The 24,592-nt window shown below is 47.1% G+C and overlaps 1 protein-coding gene and 1 pseudogene across 1 annotated transcript; both read left to right on the forward strand.

The window, feature by feature from the left end:
• Window positions 1–658: 658 nt before the first annotated feature.
• Window positions 659–1,102, forward strand: LOC120935406 (protein HEXIM1-like; the record flags this gene model as incomplete). The annotated part of the gene is made up of 1 exon (XM_040347506.1): window positions 659–1,102. A coding segment is annotated over one exon (444 nt), but the record flags the coding sequence as incomplete, so codon positions are not given.
• Window positions 1,103–9,530: 8,428 nt separating this feature from the next.
• LOC120935729 lies at window positions 9,531–11,642 on the forward strand (annotated as a pseudogene).
• Window positions 11,643–24,592: the final 12,950 nt, after the last annotated feature.

A 24,592-nucleotide genomic window follows, 5' to 3' on the forward strand; every position in this document is an offset into this window, starting at 1 on the left:
ACGTGGAATGGCATGCCAGTTATCCCTGTCGGCCTCTAACTGGGTTAACAGCAGCCAGGCCACCACCGCAGAGGACATTTTGCAACTAATGCTCCTGGAGCAATTTTACAATCACATCCAGACGGACGTCAAAGACTGGGTGAGAGATCGCAGGCCCATGACTCTACCAGAGGCCGCTAAGTTGGCGGATGAATATGCGGATACTCGCAAGACGAACCAGGTCACACCACGGGTACAACCTCCACGACCAACGGTGCCCTCACACCCACCAGCCGCTAGATACCAACCTCCTAACAGACCGGTGACATCTAGCCCTCGCTATCCACGCCAGGAGGACAACGAACAACGCTGCTTCCGGTGCAAACAGCTGGGTCACTTCAAGCAGAATTGCCCCATGGACGACAAACACCAGGTCAAATTGGTCTCGACCTGGGTACCGCCCACCAGCAGCAGCCCATTGTGTAGACTCTGCTTGGGATCCCCAGGAGCTGGGTCAGGAAGGACCATTGGGCACCCTTTACGAAGCCCTCATGGTACAATCTGTTATTACGGACAACAGGAAACACCATTGTCAGCTGGTCATGGGTAACGGAAAAACAGCCGGGGATTAAGAGACAGCCGGGTGGGCGGACAGCCATGAGCCGGAGGGGCCTGGAGGGAGCTGGGCAGAAAGAGGCACCGCCGGCTACCCTCCAAGAAGAAGAGGTCCTGGAAGCCGTATAACAAGCTGACCTGGGAGGAGAAGAAGCGACTGGAGGAGAGGGAGTCGCAGCGGGCGTCCAAGATGCGGGCCGAGATGTTCGCCAAGGGCCAACCGGTGGACCCTTACAACACCACCAAGTTCCTGCAGAAGGACTTTTCCGAGACCTACGAGAAGTACCACGTGGAGAGCCTGCAGGACATGAGCAAGCAGGAGCTGATCCGTGAGTACATGGAGCTGGAGAAGTGCATGAGCCGCATGGAGGAGGAGAACAACCGCCTGAGGTCACAGCAGGCCGACTCCCCCAGGCTCCATGAACTGGAGATGGAGCTGGAGAAGCTCAAAGAGGAGAACCGGCGGCTGCGGAGGAAGCAGGTGGTGGCTGACCCTATGGGGCACTGATCCAACCCCCCCCCTCCCCCCGGACTCTGAGCACCAGTGCTACAGCATTTCAACAAATATCAATTTTCTTTTTATGAATATCCTGTGATTGTCACTTCAGAGCCATAACCTGCCCCCTCCCATAGCGGGACACCTAGACGGCGGCGCACAGACCCATCCGCCGTTCTTCACACTGACATTCTGGTGACTCTGCAGATCGCACAAAGACTTGGGGACTGACCGGCGTGGTGATCTGACGACCCGGTGGCATACCTGAGTCGGAAGCTGTTGCCAAGGTAGGTCAGTTACGCCACCATTGAAAAAGAGTGTTTGGCCTTGGTTAGGGCACTCAAAAATCTCACACCTTACCTTATGGCCGGGCTTTCACTCTCATCACCGATCACAACCCCTTGGTGTGCTTAACCGGGTTTCAGGGGACAACGCCGTTTGCTACGCTGGAGCTAGGCCTTACAGCCCTATGACTTTACGATTCATTATCGCCCAGGCAAGCAAAACGGAATGCCGATGGATGATCACGCCAAAACTGAGTTAACCTCGGACTAAAAGCTCTGAACCCATCAACCCTACTGGACCAGGAAAGGTCCAACCGAGTGCCGGAGCAGGGAGAAAAAGGGGGGCCATTGTGTAGGACTTTTATGCAATTGCCTATATGCTTCAGTTTAATTCTCTCCCTGCTATTTTAATGTCTGTGTGTTATGTGTAAAAGGTGACTTTTTGTATTCTAAAGTGTTTTATGTCTTTTTGCAAACCATGTGCTCAATGGAGTCTGCTCTAGCCCTGGATAATTGGATTACTTTCCCTTTTGTCTCCAGGATATAGGCTCTGTAAACCTGTTTAAACCAGATTGGCCATGCTGCCAGTAAGGGACAAAAGATACTTTTACTAACTGTATGTGTAATTGGGTTTACCTCTCCGGCTAAGGGGAGGAGATGTGTGGGATGTAACCATGGTGTAATTGGGGTAATTCATAATTGTCTGTGGGCGTCTCTCTTGCATGGAGAATTACATAAAAGCAGAGTGTGTGTCATTAAATGTCAGTCCTGGTTCCAGCATTAAGCTATGGCTCATGTGTGGATTATTCGGCGATTCTAGGGATATTTCTACTCGTGGAATATTGGGTGATTTTCTTTTATGGGAAGAAGGGAATGCTTGACGGGGATATTTTCTACTACCGTCACACTTACGATTGCGGTATATGTGCTCTGTGGCACGGGGGGCCGTAGTGCCACATGGGTGCAATCAATGGCCCCCACAGTGCGTGGGAATCCTGCAATTGTGACAAAATCACCCCTTGCCTTCTGCCGCAGATGCTCATGGGTGGGTCGGATGATGTGGTGGGACATGCGTGTGAGGATTGCGGGGACAACCTGGTGCACACATCTGCTTATGGTGGTTTGTGACATCCCAGCCACTACTCCACTTGTACGCTGGAATGATCCACTGGCGAGGAAATGGAGTGTTGCCAGTACCTTGACCAGTGGCTGCACTGCATGTGAGCGGTGTGTTGGGCTGGTGATGTCATCATTCAGGGTTGTGGCTATTTCCAGGATGGCAGCAGTGTTGAATCTGAAGATGCAATACACCTCTGAATCCCCCATGCCAAAGAACGGTAGATCCTCTCCCGCGCCTCTGAACACACTAGTAGTGCTATGACCATGCCTGCCCCTGGCATGTTGGCATACGGATGTGTTGTCCTGCAAGTGTGGTTGCTCAGCTCGTCCATAACGGTGCTGCTGAAGCTGCTCTCCAGCTGACCTGCACACGTCTGGTGCAAAGTTACCCCTGCTTTATGAGGGGTAAATTTAGGCCGGACGTACAGCTTACGCGCACCGCGCGTAGCCTGTGTCGGGCACACGTACGTTCGAGAATCGGCGTATCTACCTCATTTGCATATTTGAATACAAAATCAATGGGAGCGCCAGATGCGTCCATACGCCGGCGCAGAAAAGTTACGTCGGTCGGAAGAAGCCTATTTTCAGGCGTATCTGGTTCTGTGGGTACGGCGCATAGATACGCCGGCGTATATATACACTGAGGCCTTGTACACACGGTCGATCCAAACCGATGAGAATGGTCCGACGGCCGTTTCCATCGGTTCACCGCTGAAGTAGCCTGACGGTCTGATGTGCGTACACACCATCGTTCCAAAAACCGATCGGGTCAGAACATGGTGACGTAAAACACACGACGTGCTGGAAAAAACGAAGTTCAATGCTTCCATGCATGCGTCGACTTGATTCTGAGCATGCGCGGGTTTTGAACCGATGCTTTTCTGTACTAACCATCGGTTTGGACCGATCGGTCAGCGGTCCATCGGTTCGATTTTAAAGCACGTTTTAAAATTTTGGACCGAAGGACAACAGACCGATGGGCCATACACACGGTCAGTTTGGACCAATGAAACTGAACTTCGGTCCATTCTCATCGGTTTGGAACGACCGTGTGTACGCAGCCTTACGCCGCGCATCTCGAGATACGCCGGTGTAACTTCTTTGAGAATCTGGGCCTTATAATATACTTTCGAATATAGAAAGCATATTATAGTGGATTTGTATTGTGCAGCACTGTGACTGGTGGTGTATTTGGTTACTGCTGAATTTTTGCCTCTTTCGCTGCGTTACCTCTGCTACACACATTAAAAAAAATTCTTGATTTTTTTTTTAACTGGTGCCATAAACCAGTGGCCCTCCCAAGACGACAGATTTTGATATGTACCTTCTTCCACATATATTGCGCTTCTCTAGAGACTTTTGTTGTCACAGGTTTATTTAAAAAATGACAGGCAGAGGAAGAGGCAGGCCCTTCTGCAGGGGTGGTAGGGGTAGGACAGGAGCACTAGGCCGGAGCCAAAGTGGGAAGTGGAACAATGTTCATTCAATTACGTCAAAGGACGCACCAGACTTGGTTGAGTGGCTCGCCACCAACACCACCATATACCCTCCGCTTGAGTCACAGGAATTATTTTCCGATCCATCAGAAGACATTTCGGAAACGCAGCCATTCTTGGCATTGGATCAGGAAGAGGAGGTAGCAACAGCTGGAACATTTAGCAGTCTAACGACAGTACTCAGATCAGCCCAAGGAGGTTGCTGCCTACCCAGAGATCTCTATTGTTAGTGATGGGGAAGGTGACGTTGATGATGACGTTTCATACCAGACATCCACGTGGGTGCCAACAAGAGCGGAAGAGGAGGGGAGTTCAGAGGGATAAGATGGACCAGCAGATAGAGAGGAGCGAAGCAGGCCGACCTTACTTTGCAACAGGAGGACAAACCAGACTCCTAATGTATCAGGACGCGAGCATCAACATGTACGGTCACATCTGGTGCTCCCAGGACGCCGGCCACATGTAAGGCTTTTTTTTAACGTGTCCGTTGCAGACAATAGTGTTGCCATCTGCAGCCTTTGCAGTCAACGCATAAAGTTGACCCTCACCTAGGGACGACCGCCTTAAGAAGGCACCTGAACATCCCCATCACAGAGCCCAGTGGGAGCAACGCCATCATAACCCACAAAGCCACACTTCAGGCTCTCACCGTCCAGCCTCTTCTCCTTCCCCTCTATGCTCACAATTGTCCTCCACTCCACCTTCCATCATGCCTTCCTCACGTTTTTCTGCAAAAAGGCAGGCTTCCGTGGCCCCCAAATGTTCGATCGTAAAAAAAAGATGATGCCGGATAACCCTCTTGCCCAACGGTTTTGACCGCTGGCTTGTCGGAACTGACCACTACTGCCATATAAACAGGCATTTCGAAAAATTGTGGCCATTGGAACACCACAATCGAAGGTCCCAGGAAGGAATCCCAGAGCTATATGGCCATGTCAGCAGCAAGTGAATGTATCTCTGGCACACAGTGTCGGTGCCATATACATCTGACCACAGACGCGTGGTCTAGCAAACACGGGCAGGGAAGATATATAACTTTCACTGCCCACTGGGTGAACCTTATGACGGCCGTCAAGCATGTAACCCGTGGCACCCCAGTAGATTTGTTTTACTGCCACGGATTACATGCATGCCTGCCTCTTCTTCTCCTCCTCCTCCATCCTCCCTCTCCTCCTCGGCTGACTTCTCATTTTCCGATGCTACCCGTCTCTTCCGCTGCGCTGCCCAAGATCCCCAGAACCTATTAGACATGCCAGGTGAGACGTTGCCATGCTGTGGCTGCATCTGTTGTGCCTGGAAGACAAGAGCCACACTGGTCCTGCACTCCTTTCAGCCTTTGCGTTCACAGGCAGATCAGTGGCTAACACCGCTCAATTTGACAGTTGGTAAAAATGGTGTGCGACAACGGTGCCAATCTGCTGAGTGTGCTGAAACAGGGCAAAATTACACACTGTGCCATGCATGGCACATGTCCTGAACTTGGTCGTGCAGCGATTCGTTGCCAAATACCCTGGGCTCCAGGACGTCTTGCGGCAGGCCAGGAAATCTCAGCCCATTTAGAAGATCTTACACGGCCATGACTCGCCTTTCTGACATTCGACGGGCGACACAACTGCGGTCAGACGTCTTATTTGTAACTGCCCAACGCGATGGAACTCAACATTGATATGCTTGATAGGCTGCTCCAGCAGAAACGTTCAGTTAACGACTACCTGTACGAACTCTGTGGTAGGACAGGTTCTGGAGAGCTTGGTTTTTTTGCACCGCGCCAGTGCTGCTCATGCGCGACTCATGCAGAACTTCTGCGGCCATTTGATGAGATCACCCAACTGGTCAGTCGCAGCCAGTGCGCCAATCAGTGACATCGTACCTTACGACTTCTTTCTGGAGCATGCATTGCATCATGTCATTGATCAAGCCGTCGAGGAGCAGGAGCAGGAAGATGAGGAAGTCGCAATGCTGGATGAATTACTTCACCTGAGACAAGTCAACAACGGAAGTCGAAAGAGGAGTTCAGAGGAGGATGGTGCCCGGGGCGGAGGAGGTGGAGGAGCAAGAAGAGCATGCTTTATAACCTTTCTGGGATCCCTGTGTTATCTGTGGATGGGGGGAGGAGAAAGAGGACGACATTATTCTGGATGATGAGCAGGAGCCAGGCCAGTACAGCGCTTCCAGTTTAGTGCAAATGGGCGGCCTTCTAGCTCCAGTGTTTTTAAGAGGGACCCCTGTATAAAAAGCCATAAAGGGCAAGGACCAGTACTGAGTGGCAACGTACTTAGACCCCCCCCTGGTAAAAACAAAACAATTGCGAAAATGTTACCCACCATCACAGAGGGCTATCAGAATGCAGCACTTCCAGGCCTTGCTTCGAGAAATCCTGCATTCTGCTTTTGCGTGCGCTGGCAGAGGAATTTCCACTCACAGAGAAACAGTTTCGGGTACCAATCCAACAGCGCCTACAAGAAGAGGGCGGGTTAAAGATTTCTTGGTCACTAATGAAATGAGATCATTCTTTCACCCGACAATTGACAGCTGTCCCTCCGGATCCAGCATCAGGAAACGCCTAGACTGACAGGTGTCCGACTACTTAGCGGCCGATGTGGATGCACTGAGAAGTGATGAACCCCTGGACTACTGGGTGGGCAGGCTTGACCTCTGGCCAGAGCTTGCACAATTTGCAATGGAAACTGTTGGCTTGCCCCCTCATCCAGTGTCCTGTCCGAAAAGGACGTTCAGCGCAAGAGGGGGTGTCGTGACCGATAAGCGCACTCGCCTAGCTCACAACAGTGTTGACTAGAGGTCGGCCGATATATCGGCCAATATTTGGCCATTTTTGTGAAATCGGCATCGGCCGATTATTGTGGAAAAATCGGCCGATTCGCGGGTAAAATATCCGGCCCCGCATTGCCGCCTGCCCTGCAGTACTGACCAGTGAGTCACCACCAGTGCCCCCCGCTCTTGCATGTAACTATGCTCCATCCGCATGGCTACAGAACGAGTTAAAGATTTCAATGGCATTGCGCCGTCCGCCCGGCCTGCCCCCTTCCTCGGCGTGCTGTTAGGGAGAAACAACCATTGGTCCGGCGCCCACCCCCTCTCCGTGCTTTGTGAGGGAGAAACACCATTGGCCCGCCCACTCCCTCTTTGTGCTGACAACCATTGACCCCGCCCCATCCATCGGCGTGCTGTATTAGAAAAAACAACGGTCGCCTGCAGCAGTACTGTACGTGACCAGTTACCAGTGCCCCCTCATGTATCTTCCCATCCGCATTGGCTACAGAACTAATGATTTCAATGGAATTGCGCCGTCCGCCCAGGCCCCGCCCCCTTCCTCGGCGTGCTGTGTAGGGAGAAACACCATTGGCCCGCCCACTCCCTCTCGTGCTGACAACCATTGGCCCTGCCCCCTCCATCGGCGTGCTGTATAGGGAGAAATAACAACTGCCGCCTGACTTAGTAACTCCCCCCCAGTAGGAGATCGTGGACAGCAATAGCTCTGTCTTCTGTCCCTGCTGAGGCGGAGTTTGCTTGCATTATTATTATTACACTCTAGTTCTAATTAATGATTGGCTGGTCAGCTCATCTGCATGCACCTAGCCTATCAGGTGCATGCAGATAGATTAGGATACCAGCATGTATGGAGGGTAAGTTGACTAAAATTGTGTGCTACTGTGCCCCCCTACAGAATTTATTAATGTCTTTTTAAAGTGAAACCTGGCTGAGGCTGGCATTGAGAAAATGGATGAGGATGACTCTGGGTGTATATCAGAGTTACATTGTGGAGATCCTCTTCACAATGTAACTCTCATCCTCATTCATTTTCACAATGCATTGCAAACCAATTATCTTCGTTACCACAACGCAGCACGACCAACCCCCCCCCACAACGCAGCACCACCCATCCCTCTCCACAACTCAGCACCACCCATCCCTCGCCACAACGCAGCACCACCCATCCCTCTCCACAACGCAGCACCACCCATCCCTCTCCACAACGCAGCACTACCCATCCCTCTCCACAACGCAGCACCACCCACCCCTCTCCACAACGCAGCACCACCCATCCCTCGCCACAACGCAGCACCACACATCCCTCTCCACAATGCAGCACGACCCATCCTTTGCCACAACGCAGCACCACCCATCCCTCTCCACAACGCAGCACCACCCATCCCTCTCCACAACGCAGCACCACCCATCCCTCTCCACAACGCAGCACCACCCATCCCTCTCCACAACGCATACCCACCCATCCCTCTCCACAACGCAGCACCACCCATCCCTCTCCACAACGCAGCACCACCCACCCCTCTCCACAACGCAGCACCACCCACCCCTCGCCACAACGCAGTACCACACATCCCTCTCCACAACGCAGCACCACCCATCCCTCTCCACAACGCAGCACCACCCATCCCTCTCCACAACGCAGCACCACCCATCCCTCTCCACAACGCATCCCCACCCATCCCTCTCCACAACGCAGCACCACCATCCCTCTCCACAACGCAGCACCACCCATCCCTCTCCACAACGCAGCACCACCCATCACTCTCCACAACGCAGCACCACCCATCCCTCTCCACAACGCATCCCCACCCACACCCAGCAGCGCACCATCCATCCCTCTCCACAATGCATCCCCACCCGGTACAGAGAGGTGGTTGTGGAAGAGGGGGGGTACAGAGGTGTCTGTGGAGGAGGGGCGTACAGAGAGGTGGCTGTGGAGCCACCTCTCTGTACCCCCCTCTCCTCCACAGCCACCTCTCTGTACCCCCCTCCTCTACAGCCACCTCTCTGTACCCCCCTCCTCCACAGCCACCTCTCTGTACCCCCCCTCCTCCACAGCCACCTCTCTGTACCCCCCCTCCTCCACAGCCCACCTCTCTGTACCCCAGTGGCGGTGCATCTATATGGGGCACACGAGCGCCGCCACCTCTCTGTCACTTCTCTTGCAATGCATGAATCTATCTCTATGGTTGCCGCTGCTGTGTCAGGCTTGTCCCCTTGTCAGGCGCCAGGCACCTGAATCACATTGGCGTGGTATTTTTTGGAAGCACCTGATTAGAGCCATAGGCTCTAATAGGCATCCAAAAAGGTGAACAGCGGGCGCCATGCTGGGCGCTCGCTGTTCAGTCAGAGTTGTGTTAGGAAAGCGATTCATTCGCTTTCCTAACACTAAACCGCCTCTCAGCCAATCAGGTGCTCAGGTCTGTTACCCGTCACCTGATTGGCTGAAACAACAGGTGCTGTGATTGGACACCTATATAGAGGACAGGAGAAGACATTGAGGATCGTGGAGGTCTGGAGGACACCGCTTCCCCACCAAGGCAAGTGCCGGGCGGGGGTATGCACACTGGTGGCAATTGATGGGTCACACTGGCGGCAATTGATGAGGCATAGTCAGTGGCTGTGCTTGGTGGGTTTTTTTTCAGTTTGTTTGCGCCCCCCCCCCCCAAAAAAAAATTTTGAGCACCAGCTGCCCCTCCTTTAAAATGACTAAAACATTTTTTTTCCTTTTTTAATAATTACAGTCTAATGATGGCTGAAAAAAAATCAAACCCAGTATGGCAGTATTTTAGTGAGCCAACATCGGGGAAGGCCAAGTGCAATATCTGCCAGAAATTGCTGAGCATGGGAGCAGAAAAAGGAAAGGCTAAAAATACAACAAATATCTGGAATCATCTGAAAGTCCACCACCTCCAAGCTTATAAAGATGCACAGAGGGAGAAAGAAGATGCAGCTGCTTCTTCATCCAACTTTCAGCCCACTGTAGTACAGATGTTTGATGCTAAAAGAAAATGGCAAAATACTGATCCCCGGTCCAAGAAAATTGATACCCTAATCACAGAAATGATTGCCACGGACAACCAGCCCTTTACAGTTGTTGCAGATATTGGCTTCCAACGTTTGCTGGCAACAATAGAACCAAGATATTTGATCAAAAGTGACAAATACTACCGCACAGACATGCTGGACAGCGTGTACAAAAAGGTTACACAGCGAATTAAGACCCTAATTGCAACAGAGAATGCTGGCCCCTATTTGTCCTTCACAACAGACTGTTGGTCTGGAAAAACAGAATTGCTTATGAGCCTAACATGTCATTGTATAGACAACAACTGGGAAAGGAAACAAAGTCATTCTAAATGTCAAGGCTATGTCTGGCTCCCATACTGGGGAGATGTCTCTTAGCATGCTCAACGATTGGGACATCAACCAAGACAGAGTGGTTCTTGTGCTGCGAGACAGTGGTGCCAACATGATTAAAGGCCTCAGACTGGCAGATATACCAGACTTAAGCTGCACTGCACACACATTACAGCTTGTGGTGAAAGAGGGCATCAGCAGTCAGCGAGTAGTGGGGGACATCATTGCCAAATTAAAGACTTGTGCTACACACTTTAGCCACTCTGTGCTTGCAAAGCAGCGTCTTGGAGCCATCCAAAAAGATCTTGGCCTCCCCCAGCACAGCATCATTCAGGATGTTCCCACCCGCTGGAACTCCACATTACACATGTTGCAGAGGATGCTGGAGCAGAAGCGTGCCCTGAATTTTTATGTAGCAGAACATGGCAAGTTTACCACACCTCCAGCAGAACAATGGGATATTATCTCAAATTTAATAGATACACTGGGCCCTATTGAGGAAGCGACCTTGGATATCAGCAAGGCAGAGGCCTCCATCTCCTGCATCATCCCATGCATAGCTGTGCTGAAGATGGTGCTTCAGGCAGAGGGTCACACCACAAGGGGGATAAAAACACTTAGAGAAACTATGTGGCAAAGCTTGGAGAGACGATTTTCTAAGATAGAGGATACCAAATGTTTGGTGCTGGCAACACTTCTTGATCCTCGGTACAAGGGCCATGTATTTGCAGGGGACACAGTCAGCAAAGCAAAAACGTGGCTGCGAGAAGAGTACGCCAGCATTGTGTCCGAGCAACAAAAAAGTGGAGATGAAGGACCAGAACCGAAACGGACCAGGACAAGGGTAGAAGAGGAGATGGAGGAACCCAGTCTTCTGGAGAAAATGTACGAAAGCATTTTGGGGGCTCATGGAACTCCTACTGAAGAAAGTGACGAGCACTTAATTTTCGAGCAGTTGGAGAAGTACCTCCGAGAGCCACTCATAGACCGACGGACTGGTCTGCCACTGGAATGGTGGAAACAAAATGCATCCCGCCTGTGCCACCTTGCACCACTGGCAAGAAAATTTCTCTGTCCACCTGCCTCTTCTGTTCCCAGTGAGAGAGTGTTCAGCGAAATTGGGATTATCTATGATAAGAAAAGGAGCAGGCTCACTGGAGAAAATGCAGAGACTGTGTTTCCTGAACTACAACTTGAAGCTTTTAAACTGGGAGTACTAAGAGAAGAGAGGGACTGGAACTGAAGAAGAAAGCCTAAAACTAAAGAAAATTTGCACTTTTGTATTGTTTACAAACTTACCTCATTAATGTTCATTATCTATTGCTGTTGATTTCTTTCAAAAGTTTTGATTATTACCTCACCTGTTTTTGTGTATTTTTAAGATACATGTGCACTGACTGGAAATTTGTTGTGTACTTCTGTTGTTTTAATAAATGGTTAATTTTTGCAATTTTCTGTATTCCTTCTTTGTTATTTAACTAAATTGTTAAATTTTCCGAAATGGGGGGGGGGGGAATAAATAAATCGGCCTAAAATATCGGCCGCAAAAATCGGCATTGTATATCGGCCATCGGCCGCCCCGATTTCTAAATATCGGCATCGGCCATAGAAAAACCCATATCGGTCTACCTCTAGTGTTGACTACCTCACATTTATAAAAATGAATGAAGCATGGATCTCAGAGGAATTCAACACATGTGACTAGTAGACCATGTTTCATTCAAATTCAGGTGAACGCCTGTGGGCTAATTTTTTGGGCCTGCACTGGCCGACAGTATGCTCATCCCTCTGCGCAGATCCCAACTCCAACAAAAAAGGGGAGGCAGCTTAAAGTACAGCAGGGAGGAGGGACAGGAAGAAAAAGTCAGGGGCAACAAGCACCTACAGCCCTTTAGGGCTCAGCAGGGCCATCAACAGTTAAAACATTAAGTAATAAAACCCCAGGGCTGTCGGAACAAAATACAGCGGCAACAGCGGTGTCATGCTCACCATTAGAGATGGAACCAACACTAAAGGACGTATTCTTAGTGGTGAATGCATGTAAGAGCGCATTAAAAGAACTTTGTGACCAGATGAAAGAAGTAAAAGAGGACTTAGTAGGGGTTCGGCAAGAATTGCAAAAAAACGGGAGAAAGAACATTGGCCCTGGAGGCGAGGACAAGTCAACTTGAAGACGATGTATCTCCATTAATAAACGAGGTGAAGATTCTTAAGGAACAGATGGGCAGATACGAGTCAAAAATGGACGAGATGGAGAAAAAAGGCTCAGAAGAGACAATGTCAGACTGGTGGGGATGCCTATAGAGTTCCTGGAAAAATGGCTCATTGAAACCTTTGGAAGAGAGACATTTTCAACAACGTTCTCAATAGAAAGAGCACATAGAGTCCCCTTTAGGGCTCCCCCAGCAGGGGGGCACCCTAGGCCAATTTTATTGAAATTTCTCAATTACAGGGACAAAGTGACATTATTGCGGATAGCTAGAGAGGCGGGAAAGGTCTCTTTTAAAGACACAAAAATATCATTATACTCCGACTTCTCGCCAGAATTACAGAGGCGTAGAGCAGAATTTATACCCGTTAAGCGTACATTACAGAAATATAGGCTGACATATGCCCTGCTGTACCCATCATGGCTAAGAGTAGTGGCACTGGGAGGAACCCAGATTTTTGATACTCCAGCAAGCGTAGAGAGGTGGTTGGAAGAGAACAAGGATAAGTGGTAGATAAGGGAGGAGAAACTGAGAGAGCAGTGAGGGAGGGGGGAAAGAAAAATGTAGTGTTCTTTTTTTTGTTTAGCAGTGATTTTTGTTCCCCCCCCTTCTTTTTTTTCTCTCCCTATTAAGGGAAATTAAGGATTAAGTCAATTTAGGGGGGGGGGGGGTAAGATGCACACAGATGATGAATGAGATGGGGGTGGGGGTGAATATGGAGTGGTGTGGGAAATGGTCACTAAAAGCCCCGCAGGGGAACACCAGGATAGGTGGATGGGGGGAGGGGTGGGAGAAGGGCGGAGGGGTGAGGAGGGAGGAGGATGGGAGGATGGAGGAGAGGGGAGGGGAGGATGGGAAAGAGTATGTTACATAGGAATAAATGGTTCACTATTGTATGTAAAATATGAATCGAAGGAGAGTATAGAAATTAATGATACTGTACAAAAGAATAATACAATGAAACACACTGGGAGGTTGCAAGGTAACACATAATGGGAAAAAGATTGTTATAGTAAAATGGAGTTTGAAATTCACATAGAAATAACTTTTGATGGTAAACACACCTTTTTGAGTGGTTGTGCTACAATTCCTAAAAAACATGGTAAATAAGTAGTAGGCACAGGATTATAGGACAAAACAAACAAAGAAAATAGGGTAGTGATGAGTTATGCATTTTTTTTCCTTTTTTTCTTTGTTTTTTTTGGGTCGATATCCTCGACTCTTCATGATATATCCCACATCCCTGAATGCAGAGTAAAATATTAAAAATAGGCCTATGGAATGTCAGAGGCCTGGGGACAGAAGCTAAAAGAGCAGCAGTGCTCTCCACAATGGAAAGATATGGGGTAGAGCTGATCTGCTTGCAGGAAACACATCTAACAAAGGATACAATCCAACAACTACAGAGTAAAAAATACCCAATTCAGTATCACTCAGTACACTCTTCATACTCTAGAGCGGGTAGGAGTTATGGTGAGAGCTGGGGTGGGGTTTTCCTGCAGGGAGACCAGCATAGATGAGAAATTGTCGATATGTTGGTCGATACAACTCCAACAACTACAGAGTAAAAAATACCCAATTCAGTACCACTCAGTACACTCTTCATACTCTAGAGGGGTAGGAGTTATTGGTGAGAGCTGGGGTGGGTTTTCCTGCAGGCAGACCAGCATAGATGAGAATGGTCGATATGTTTTTCTGTAATGTACAATTGATAACAGAAAATCTGTAATAGCAAATATTTATATTCCTCCACCTTTTAAAATAGATATAATGTTAAGATTAAATGAATTATGCAGGGTACGGGATAAATACCGGTAGTAGTAGTAGTAGTAGTAGATTTCAACGAGGTCTTAGACCTAAAGGTCGATAGGTTTCCCGCACTGTCATAATCAGACTCTATAGGGAAGAGCCGACTGAGCCAATTTATGGAAGAAGTTGGACTTATCGATAGGTGGAGAGTGCGGAAGTCTGGGCACCCAGCAATACTCTTGCTTCTCAAGCACGCACTCCACACTCTCCAGGATAGATATGGTCTTGGGGAATGATAGAGCACTACGGGTCATGGGAAAGATAGTATACCTGCCAAGAGGAGTGTCGGACCATTCCCCAACGGTTCTAACTAGTAAACCTAGGGGGACAAAAAACCTCCAGAGAGAGTGGAAAAATTAACCCATATTGGTTCGAGCTAATAAAAGAATCAGACGGGTCCTGCCCAAACTGAGGGAATTTGTAGAATTGATGAAGGCTCTACAGGGACGGGGATACTATGGGATGCCCTGAAGGCATACCTTAGGGGTATCCAGATCCAGCAGGTGGCCATAATTTAATAAAAAAAGTAGAGAAGGGGAGGAAAATATCCATAGAGAGGTATTGGAGGCAGAAAATATTATGTAATAGATCAACGTTAGAGAAAAAAGAAATTGGTTAGAGAAACAACAAGATATAAGATGGTAATCATGCTGAAGTAGAGACCAGACGACTCTTTTTGCAGCAGCTTCTCTTTTGCAGGGGTCGAAAGTGTTGAAAGGATGCTGGCGGAATCGGTGAAGTTGAACTCCCTTCCCTCTGATATCGGGTCAATTAGAGCAGTAGGAGGGGCAATAACAACAGACACCTCAGAGATAGCTGCAGGTCTTCCAGGGGTACTATGAAAAAGCTGTATACCGCTCAGAAGGTGGGGATGGAAAATAGAAATGGAGGTTTTTTTTGGGGAGGTTAGAGATCCCATCTATTACAAATTAGAAAAGAGATGAGTTAGAAACTCCAATATCACTCGTAGAAATCCAGCAGGCAGTAGCAGATATGGTAAATCAAAAGACGCCAGGTCCAGACGGGCTCCCGATGGAAATATATAAATATTACGGAGAAATATTACTACCAGAGCTCATAAAAGCATTAAACGAAGCGGCCACGGAGGGAAGACTCCCATCGTCAATGTTGGAAGCAACTATAATAGTTATACCAAAAGAAGGCAAGGACCCCCTGGACCCGGCTGCATATAGACCAAATTTCCCTCTTGTGCTCCGATGCCAAGATAGTAGCTAAAGTCTTGGCATCGAGGACTCAATAGGTTTATCTCAAAATTGATCCATCCAGACCAGACGGGATTCATAGCCAATAGATCTACCAGTATGAATATAAGACAAGGACTTTTTTAAAATCTACAAACCCTGACAGAGTCTGAGGGAAGGATAGCCGTATTGTCACTGGATGTGACTAAGGCATTTGGCAGTGTAGAATGGGGTTATATTTGGAGGGTGCTGGGAAAGTTCGGATTTCGGTCCGAAATGTACTGGCTGGATAAAAATGCTTTATGACAGTCAGTCCTAGTGCCAAACTTAGAATTAATAATGAATTTTCAAAAAAGATTCTATTGGAGAGGGGGACGAGACAGGGGTGCCCTTTGTCGCCCCTGCTCTTCGCCCTTGCGATGGAACCGTTGGCGATTGCCATAAGGTCAAGCACTGAGATAACCGGATTCCAAAGGAAGACGGGAGACAAAAGAATCGCGTTATATGCCGATGATATTCTCCTCTACTTGGGTGATACGGAACAATCACTGGTAAGAGCAATGAGTATAGTAGAGGAATTTAGTAGCTTTACGGAACTAGAGATAAATTGGGAAAAATCTGAGTTATTACCGGTAGACCCAATTGGAGAAACTGGGGCATTGGGAATGCCACAATTGAAGGTGGTGGACACACTGAGATATTTGGGGATATTGGTGACCAAAGATCCCAATCAATATATAGATAAAAATGTAATCCCCTACTGGCTAAATTTAAACAAAAAAGTCTATATTTGGAAACGGCTCCCCTTATCAGTGGCTGGCAGATGCAGCTTAATTAAGATGATTTGGCAGCCACAATTGCTGTATATAATGCATAACTGTCCTGTTTGGATTTGTAGAAAATGGTTTAATAAAATCGAAACGCTGTTCAGAGAGCCAATATGGAAAGGGGGACAACCCAGGATTCGACTTTGCACACTGCAGCTCCCGGTAGTGGAAGGAGGTCTGGCAGTTCCCCACCCTGAGAGTTACTACTTATCGGCACAACTGCAACAACTAATGGGATGTAATATCCGGGGGGGCACCCCTAATGGGAGAATAATGCTGAATGGTGCTGCACATGACTCTATTATTGAAACATTAGAGGCAGATTCCTTTAGATATAGGACCCCAACAATAAAAATGATAACTAAAATATGAAAAATGGTCAAAAAACTGATGGGCTATACTGGTTTTTCTAAGTACACCCCTCTGTGGAATAACATTAATCTACAGGAAAATTCTCCAGATAGGAAAGTTGGGGAATGGGAGATATATACAGTATAAAAAGGCTGCGACAACTGTACAAGGGCAGCGGGTATAGGAAGTTTCGGGATTCGAGGGTGGAATTTAATAATCCGCAACACTCATTTTTTACATATCTCCAGGTAGGGCATGCCCTTGAAGCCCAATTTAGGACACAAAAACCCTAGTGTAGGAATGGAATGCCTTTATTCCAAAACTTAATTAAGCTGGGTCCAACCAAGGGTCTCATAGCTGAAATATATGCACAGATAACCAAAAAGATTAACACAGGGTCATACCTCCTTAAAGTAAGAGAGAGATGGGGAAGAAGATATAGGGGAAATAACACAGGAACAGTGGAAGAGAATCCTAGAGATGGGATCAAAGGTTTCAGTTTCACCCCCCCCCCCAGAGAATCTCCCACCCAATGTTGATAAATAGGGCCTACTACACGCCTATGCGCCTGTTCAAGTATGGTAGAAGACCAATGTACATGTCCCAGATGTCAGGGCCTGGGGACCTAGTGCACATGGTGTGGCGCTGCCTAAAGCTGTTTCGCTATGGGAGGAGTGCTCAATACTTTGAGAGATATATTTAGGGCTTTTACTGATCACTACCCCAATGACATCGTCCACTGACACCAACCACTGCCCCACTGACATCGTCCACTGACACCGACCACTATCCCACTGACATCGTCCACTGCCACTGACCACTACCCCACTGACCACTGCCACCGACCACTACCCCACTGACATCATCCACTGACACTGACCACTGCCCCACTGACACCGACCACTACCCCACTGACACAGACCACTGACATCGTCCACTGACACCGACCACTACCCCATTGACACCGACCACTACCCCACTGACACCGTCCACTGACCACTGCCACCAACCACTACCCACCAATAATTAAAAAAATGTAATTGTAAAAATTAATAAAAAAAAAAATCCACTGGTCCCAAAAAAACTTTTGAAAAAAAAAATATTAAATTGCAAAATAAAAAAATTATCTGACACTGTCCACTATCCTGACACCATCCTGCACATACTACCCACCACTGTACACTCTGCATTCCTGTGATTCGCACCGCATTGCTGTTCAGATCACATGCGATGTCTGTGTGATGCGATTTCAGCCATACAAACTGTATGCCTGAAATCGCATCACATTCGGACCAAACACGCACAGGACCCTTTTTCGGTCCGCACCAGAATCGCATGGGTGTTCACACATATGCTATCCGATTCTTGTCCAAACTGTCAGTTTGCAGTGCGATATGCGAGCTGAAATGGGGGTGACATTACCAGCTCGCATATCACACTGTGAACTGACAGTTAGGACATGAATCGGATCACATAGGTGTGAGCACCTATGCGATTCTGGTGTGGACCAAAAAAAGGGCGTGTTTGGTCCAAATGAGATGCAATTTCAGCCATACAGTTTGTATGGCTAAAATCGCATCGCACAGACATCGCATGTGATCTGAACAGCAGTGCGGTGCAAATCACTTGCGATCTCGCACAGCATGTGAACCAGCCCTAAGTTCATTCAGTCTTACTGGGTGTAAGTATAAAAAGTGAGAAATCCACCCCTCCCCCACATAACACATCCTGGTAATATAGGAATTTTGCATATGTGATCAGGTGACCTCAGACACACACACTGCAATATAACAATAATAATAAGATCACTCAAGCTCAGACTAAATACATCTCCCCTAATAACTTGTCTATGTATATTTTGATGGCTGTTCACTGGAGCATTTCCTCTTGACATTGAACTGTGTCTCACCTCATGTTTTGAAAACATTTAGTCAAAACACAGGACAGACAGTAAATTCTAGGAGAGCTAGAAGGGAGAGGAGAGGGGAGGGTGATGTGAATTGTGCACTGTTTACAGAAACTGTGCATGTCTGCAGGCTAGTGCACGAGATATGTAAATAACCTGTCACTCAAAGCATGGGGGCGGAACAGACTTTTCTTTTTCTCTGAAAGTCCGTTTTATTTCACTGAACAATAAAAAGAGGATTGCTCAGCGCTGGATTAACTCTGTGTGGCAAGACTGGGCACAGATGATAGGAAATCTTATTCTCTACATTGCGACATCAACAAAAAAAAAAAATTGGGTTTACATCCACTTTAATGTAATCTGTTTTTTATACGATGATGAAAATCAATAAAGAATATAAATATAATAAAAAAAAAAGAAGAAGAGTTGTTCCTTTTGCTATTTAATTTTTTTTTATATTTTTGATTTGTTGGAAAAAGGGACTGAATGTTGTCTTTTCAACCTCTGATGTCTATCAATGGACAGGTGCAAATTAATAAGAGGGGGGGAGGAAAAGGAAAGGGTAGGGGACGGGATGGCTTGGGAAAGGGGGAATGGAGTTGGCAAGTGTTATGCAAAGCCAATAGTCTAAAAAAAGGTGAAAGAGAAGTATTGTTATAGATATTATTATTGTTCCAAGAGAATACGCTATCATAATTATAGTCGTCCAGATCACGTCTGAATTTACCAAGTTTGGTTTTGAGGAGGTGGTCTTCATCTTGTTTGGTATTTTTCTTGAGTAAATTGAACCAAGAAAATGGAATACATGTGTTGTAACCGAGGATGTCCTGTACGAATAGTTTCCACATGACACTAACCAGTATATCCGATTAAACAATAGAAGAAGTGTATGAATACTTTTTCAAAGGCCCTGTACCTCGATCTAGTGAAACTGCTCTTGATCAGATGTTTTCAAAAGAAAGTATTTCTAGTGTACAGGAAAAATATATATTACTAAAGTCTAAAATCACTCATAATATCTAGTTTCCCAATGACCAACCCACCCCCAGAGAAAAAATTCTAACCATTGTGTGCACTTACTCTGTTGTCCATCAGATAAACAGCCCAAAGACCATATCAGGCTGGGTTCACACTATACTACACGACAGCAGTACAACTTTCATCCTACTTTGCTCTGCGACATCTGTCCTACATTGGTCCTACATCCATCCGACTTTCATGAACAGCATACTACTTTGATCCGACTTTGTGATAGTCTGACTTGTTCTTTGACCAATCAAAACAATCCCAGAGTGAGGTCAATTCCTTTTACTGCTGCTGTAATCACATGTCGGATGTCAAAAGTCGGATGGTAAGGACAAGGCTCCTACTTTGGTCCTACTTTAATGATATTCAATGGGCTGAAGTAGGATCAATGTCGGACCAAAGTAGTACAGGGAGCGTTTTCAAAGTCGGACCGACTTGTGTCGGACCAGTTAAGACGGCTCTCATAGGGAAACATTGATTTTCACACGTCATGCAACATGAGCTCCTAATGTCGGAGCGTTTGTCGGACAAGTGTGAACCCGGCCTTAATGAGATCCCACACCAGTGTGACAACATTGAAAGACAGTGCCTAAAGCCTGCCAGACATGGATGAAAATTTGTCCGGTTCAGCAGACACTGGCCAAATTTTAATCCATGTATGGGTAGGGTAATTGCATAGAAGTCGATCTACCAATAAACGGCCCTGTTGGAAAATTTCTACTCGATCAGTGTCCCTGGCTATAACCAGTGAATTCTGATAGTGGGGGAAGTCTCTCCCTGCTGACAGAATACAAAAAGATACTGAGGTTTCCCCCATCCACCTTGAATAGGTGGATGGGGGAATCAAGTCAAGTCAACCTGTTGGTTGAATGAAAATAGATTCCATTCTCTGCATTCATGGTATGTGTTTATTACCATGTACTACCCTGGGGACCCCTACTACCTAATTTATTTGTTCCCTATGTACTTTTTCTTTTATGCTCTTTCTCTCTCATACTTTTCCCCCCTATTCTTTCTCCCCTCTTTCAATTTACTCTTCATATAATTCTGGTAGTAGAAATTGTATTTCCTTGGTTATCATTATACCAATGGTACATAGTTCCAATATGTAGTATAAGATTTTAGATTCTATAATAAATTTATTTTTAGTTAAAAACTTTACTCTTGATAATAATTAAAGTGGATGTAAACCCACTCTCATCCTTTCTAAACTGCCATAGTGCTGAACTATAAGTATATAGATGCCTCCTGCATGTATCCTTACCTGTCAAATGTCTCCCCTCTGTCTGTTATGAGACCCGAAAAAATGCAGATTCTGTGGGTGGGTCTGTTGTCTGGAGCTCGGTGGGTGGAGTCGTGATGTCTGTAGACTCACCACCCACCTCTACACTCCCCTTGTCAACATGCATTTTGTCCTGTGTATTTCTAACACTAAATCCTGCTATGATGACTAACATCCAGTCAAAATCCAGAAAAGTAACCACATGACTTCAGAAAAGGAGTGGGGGTGGGAATTAAAAAATAATGCCTGTCTCGAGCTAGTGCATGAGATATGTAAATAACCTGGTCAAAATAGCAACAATAAAATATAAATATTCAGCTGCGACAGTATAAACGATGGACTAATAAAATGTCCAAATACTGTGAAAAGTGTACCACAAAATAGATGTTAGAATAAAACTCATACAATCCTTAAAATGGGATCATCATGTGACATATGCTATCATAAATAGATAAATTCACACTTAAATTCCATAAAAATTAAAATAAAAATGAATTTCAAAGAAAAAAAAACGCAGTGCAGATAATATCCATAAGGTGCAAGCTGGATGGATGGCTGTGTGTGTACAGTGATCAGGGTGAAGGTGCTGGTGCCAGTAATCAATCTATGGTATGGAGTGCTACTGATAGGTGATTGCTGGTTCTCCGTGCAACTTAGGGTATAGGTGTCCCCTTACCTTACCGCTGTAAGGTAACAGCGTGTGAGTGTGTCTTTCAATCTCCTGGTGGCTCCTGACGTCTCAGGCTCCGCTGGTATGTATCTTTACTTTGGCATCAAAGTCCCCTTTAAGTGTCCCTGTGGGTCTATATCAGATAGCCTCACATTGGGGCATGGGGTGATGTAAAGAGGGATGCTCGATAGTGTAGTATTTAAAACATTTATTGGAATCAGCAGCAATAATAAAAACAGGTACTCACAATGTGAAGTATCAAACAGGCATATCAAAACGAGTCGCAAACTTGTCCAATATCACTTCCGGTGCCCTGCGTTCCCGCACATGTTCGTTACAGTCACGTAACTTACCAAGGGGATCCCCTGATCAGACAGAAATAGCCATCTAAGCACTAGAGGCCAAACAAAAGCCACAACAAAATGGCAGCCACTCGCCTCATGAAAAAAAGAGCGCGAACTACAAGAAAATGGCCACAGACTGCAAATACAATAGAAAAAGTGCGGCTACAAGAAAATGGCCATCAGCTGCATTGAAATAAATACAGTGCGGCCCCAAGAAAATGGCATGGGTGCAAATCTGAGGTAAAAGAAGGCCGCAATGCCAAGCCGAGGCCCCCCTTAATGGCAGACCACCCCACACAGACAGCGGACCCCACACACAGCCCCCAGTACAGGACCTGGAGCCCCCCCAGGGACCCCAGAAAACAGCAGGCCCAGCAACGCATGGGAAGGAGGGGAGGACGGGGTGAGAGGAAAGGGAGGGCGAGAGACCCCCTAAACGACCACCCCAGGAATGCCCAGCTGCTCCATCCTGCCAGAGCAGAAGGAACCTACTTACCCGACCCTGCGAGGAGTGCTGGATGCGTTCCTGACAGACCCACCGCCATACTAGTATGGGGTAGCTGTCGGCCACGGTGACATGGACTGCAGTAGCCCGGTCATAAGTGAGCCCCGGAGCATGTAGCTCACCGCCCACCCCTGGAGTAATGGGGTATGTCGTGGCCGACCCCACACGCAGCTAAAGGTCTGCTCACGCTCACAGGCCGGACTGGGGAGACTACAAGGATCTATATTATCCAGCCTATCACCCAGCCGGCAGTTGATAGTAGATCTGAGGATCAAAAAACAAAAAATATAAGATCTCCTAGGACCAATGGGCCGACTGGGAGCCAGGTCCTTTTCTCCTATGCAAGGCAGAAAAAACTGAGCTGCTGACTGCAGAGTGAGGGGTTATGACCAGAGGGCCCGCCTCCTGGGCGGTGCTGTTCGGCTTTGCTGTATTACATGTATACCTAGTCCTCTCCTGATAGACAGAACATAACCCTACTGTCAAGATTGTTTAGAGCCGTCTCCGTCCATGAACAAAAGCGAAACTAAAACTGTGCATCACCCTGAACACACCGTCCCCACCATGAAACATGGCGGTGGCAGCATCATGTTGTGGGGGTGCATTTCTTCAGCAGGGACAGGGAAGCTGGAGTTGATGGGAAGATGAATAGAGCCAAATACAGGGCAATCTTAGAAGAAAACCTGTTAAGAGTCTGCAAAAAAAACAAAAAACCTTGAGACTGTGGTGGAGGTTCACCTTCCAGCAGGACAACAACCCTAAACATACAGCCAGAGCTACAATGGAATGATTTAGATCAAAGCATATTCATGTACTAGAACGGCCCAGTCAAAGTTCAGACCTAAATCCAATTGAGAATCTGTGGCAAGGCTTGAAAATTGCTGTTCACAGACGCTCTCCATCCAATCTGACAGAGCTCCAGCTATTTTGCAAAGAATGGGCAAAAATGTCAGTCTCTAGATGTGCAAAGCTGGTAGAGACATAACCAAAACGACTTGCAGCTGTAATTGCAGCAAAAACCTACGTTAGACTTACCGGTAACGGTATTTCTACGAACCTTCCAGGGCGGCACACTTGAGAGATGAGGGCTCCTCCCCACAGGAAACACTATCAATGAGAACTTGTTATAAGTCCCCACCCTTCTCCTTGATCCCCAGTATGTAATAAAGTAATCCCGACTGTTCAACAAAGGGGGGGGGGGGGGGGACATCGTTCCATATAATTACTTACCACCTAGCGTTTAGCTTATCTTTCCCTCCACATAGGGCAGGAAGTAGGCCTGCCGTCCTGTAAGGTTCGTAGAAATGCCGTTACCAGCAAGTCTAACGTAGGTTCTCTCCTATCACCTTCCAGGACGGCACACCTAAGAGGATAATAAAGAAACTAAAGGTCTACCTTAGGATGGGACCCCTGCCTGCAATGCATTTCTGCTAAATGTCAGATTTTGACTTGAATTTTTTTTACCTCCACTCCCTAGTGTGTGATGAATGTAGCTAGCTGGATCATGTAACTGACCTGCAGGTCTGCTTCACCTATGCCCCTGCCTTCTCTTCGGATGCAGGAACTAGGTGGCATGGGCTCTTAAAGATAAAATCTGAGAGTGTGAATTTTTGAAGATAGAAAGATTGACTGTGTCATCCTTCTAGCAATCGTGGTCTATAATGTCTGTAACTGCTGCATAGGACCACCAAAAAGACTAATCAACATTTGTTCTGTGAAACAAGGAACTACTTTGGTCAACAAAGAACATCTGGTTTTAAACCATTAGTCTGTTCAGGAGAATGGTTTAGAAAAAGGCTTCCTGACAGACAATCCTTGTGGGTCCCCTTTTTATTTGTTTGCCATAGCCATGGTGAAAAAGGAAAAAAAAAACACTTAAAGCGGAGCTCCACCCTCAAATTAAACTCTGCATGAGCACTTTTTAAAAAATGTCATTAGCTGAGTAAAAAAAAAAAAAACATTTTTTTTACATACCTTAAAACGGTTGTTGCTAGGCAGACTTCCTAATCTGCCTTCTTCCTGATCCGCGGTCGTTTTCCTCTGCCTACACCGCACAGACTCCTGGGATTGTTGAGTCGCCTCCCCTCCTAGTAACGTAGTATATGCAGTAACACCCCCCTCCCCTCTGAGACGCAGTCAATAAGTCAATAATCTTTGTATAATTGTCACTCGCAGCTCCCGCGGACCCCCCTCCCCGCTTCTCAAGAAATTTTTGTTTGATCTTCACTCGCGGCTCCTGCGGTAACCCCCCCCCCCCCCCGCTTCTCAATAAATTTTTGTTCAATTTTCACTCGCTGCTCCCGCGGTAACCCCCCCCGCTT

The sequence above is a fragment of the Rana temporaria genome, chromosome 4, assembly GCF_905171775.1.
Source record: "Rana temporaria chromosome 4, aRanTem1.1, whole genome shotgun sequence".
NCBI classification, from domain to species: domain Eukaryota; kingdom Metazoa; phylum Chordata; class Amphibia; order Anura; family Ranidae; genus Rana; species Rana temporaria.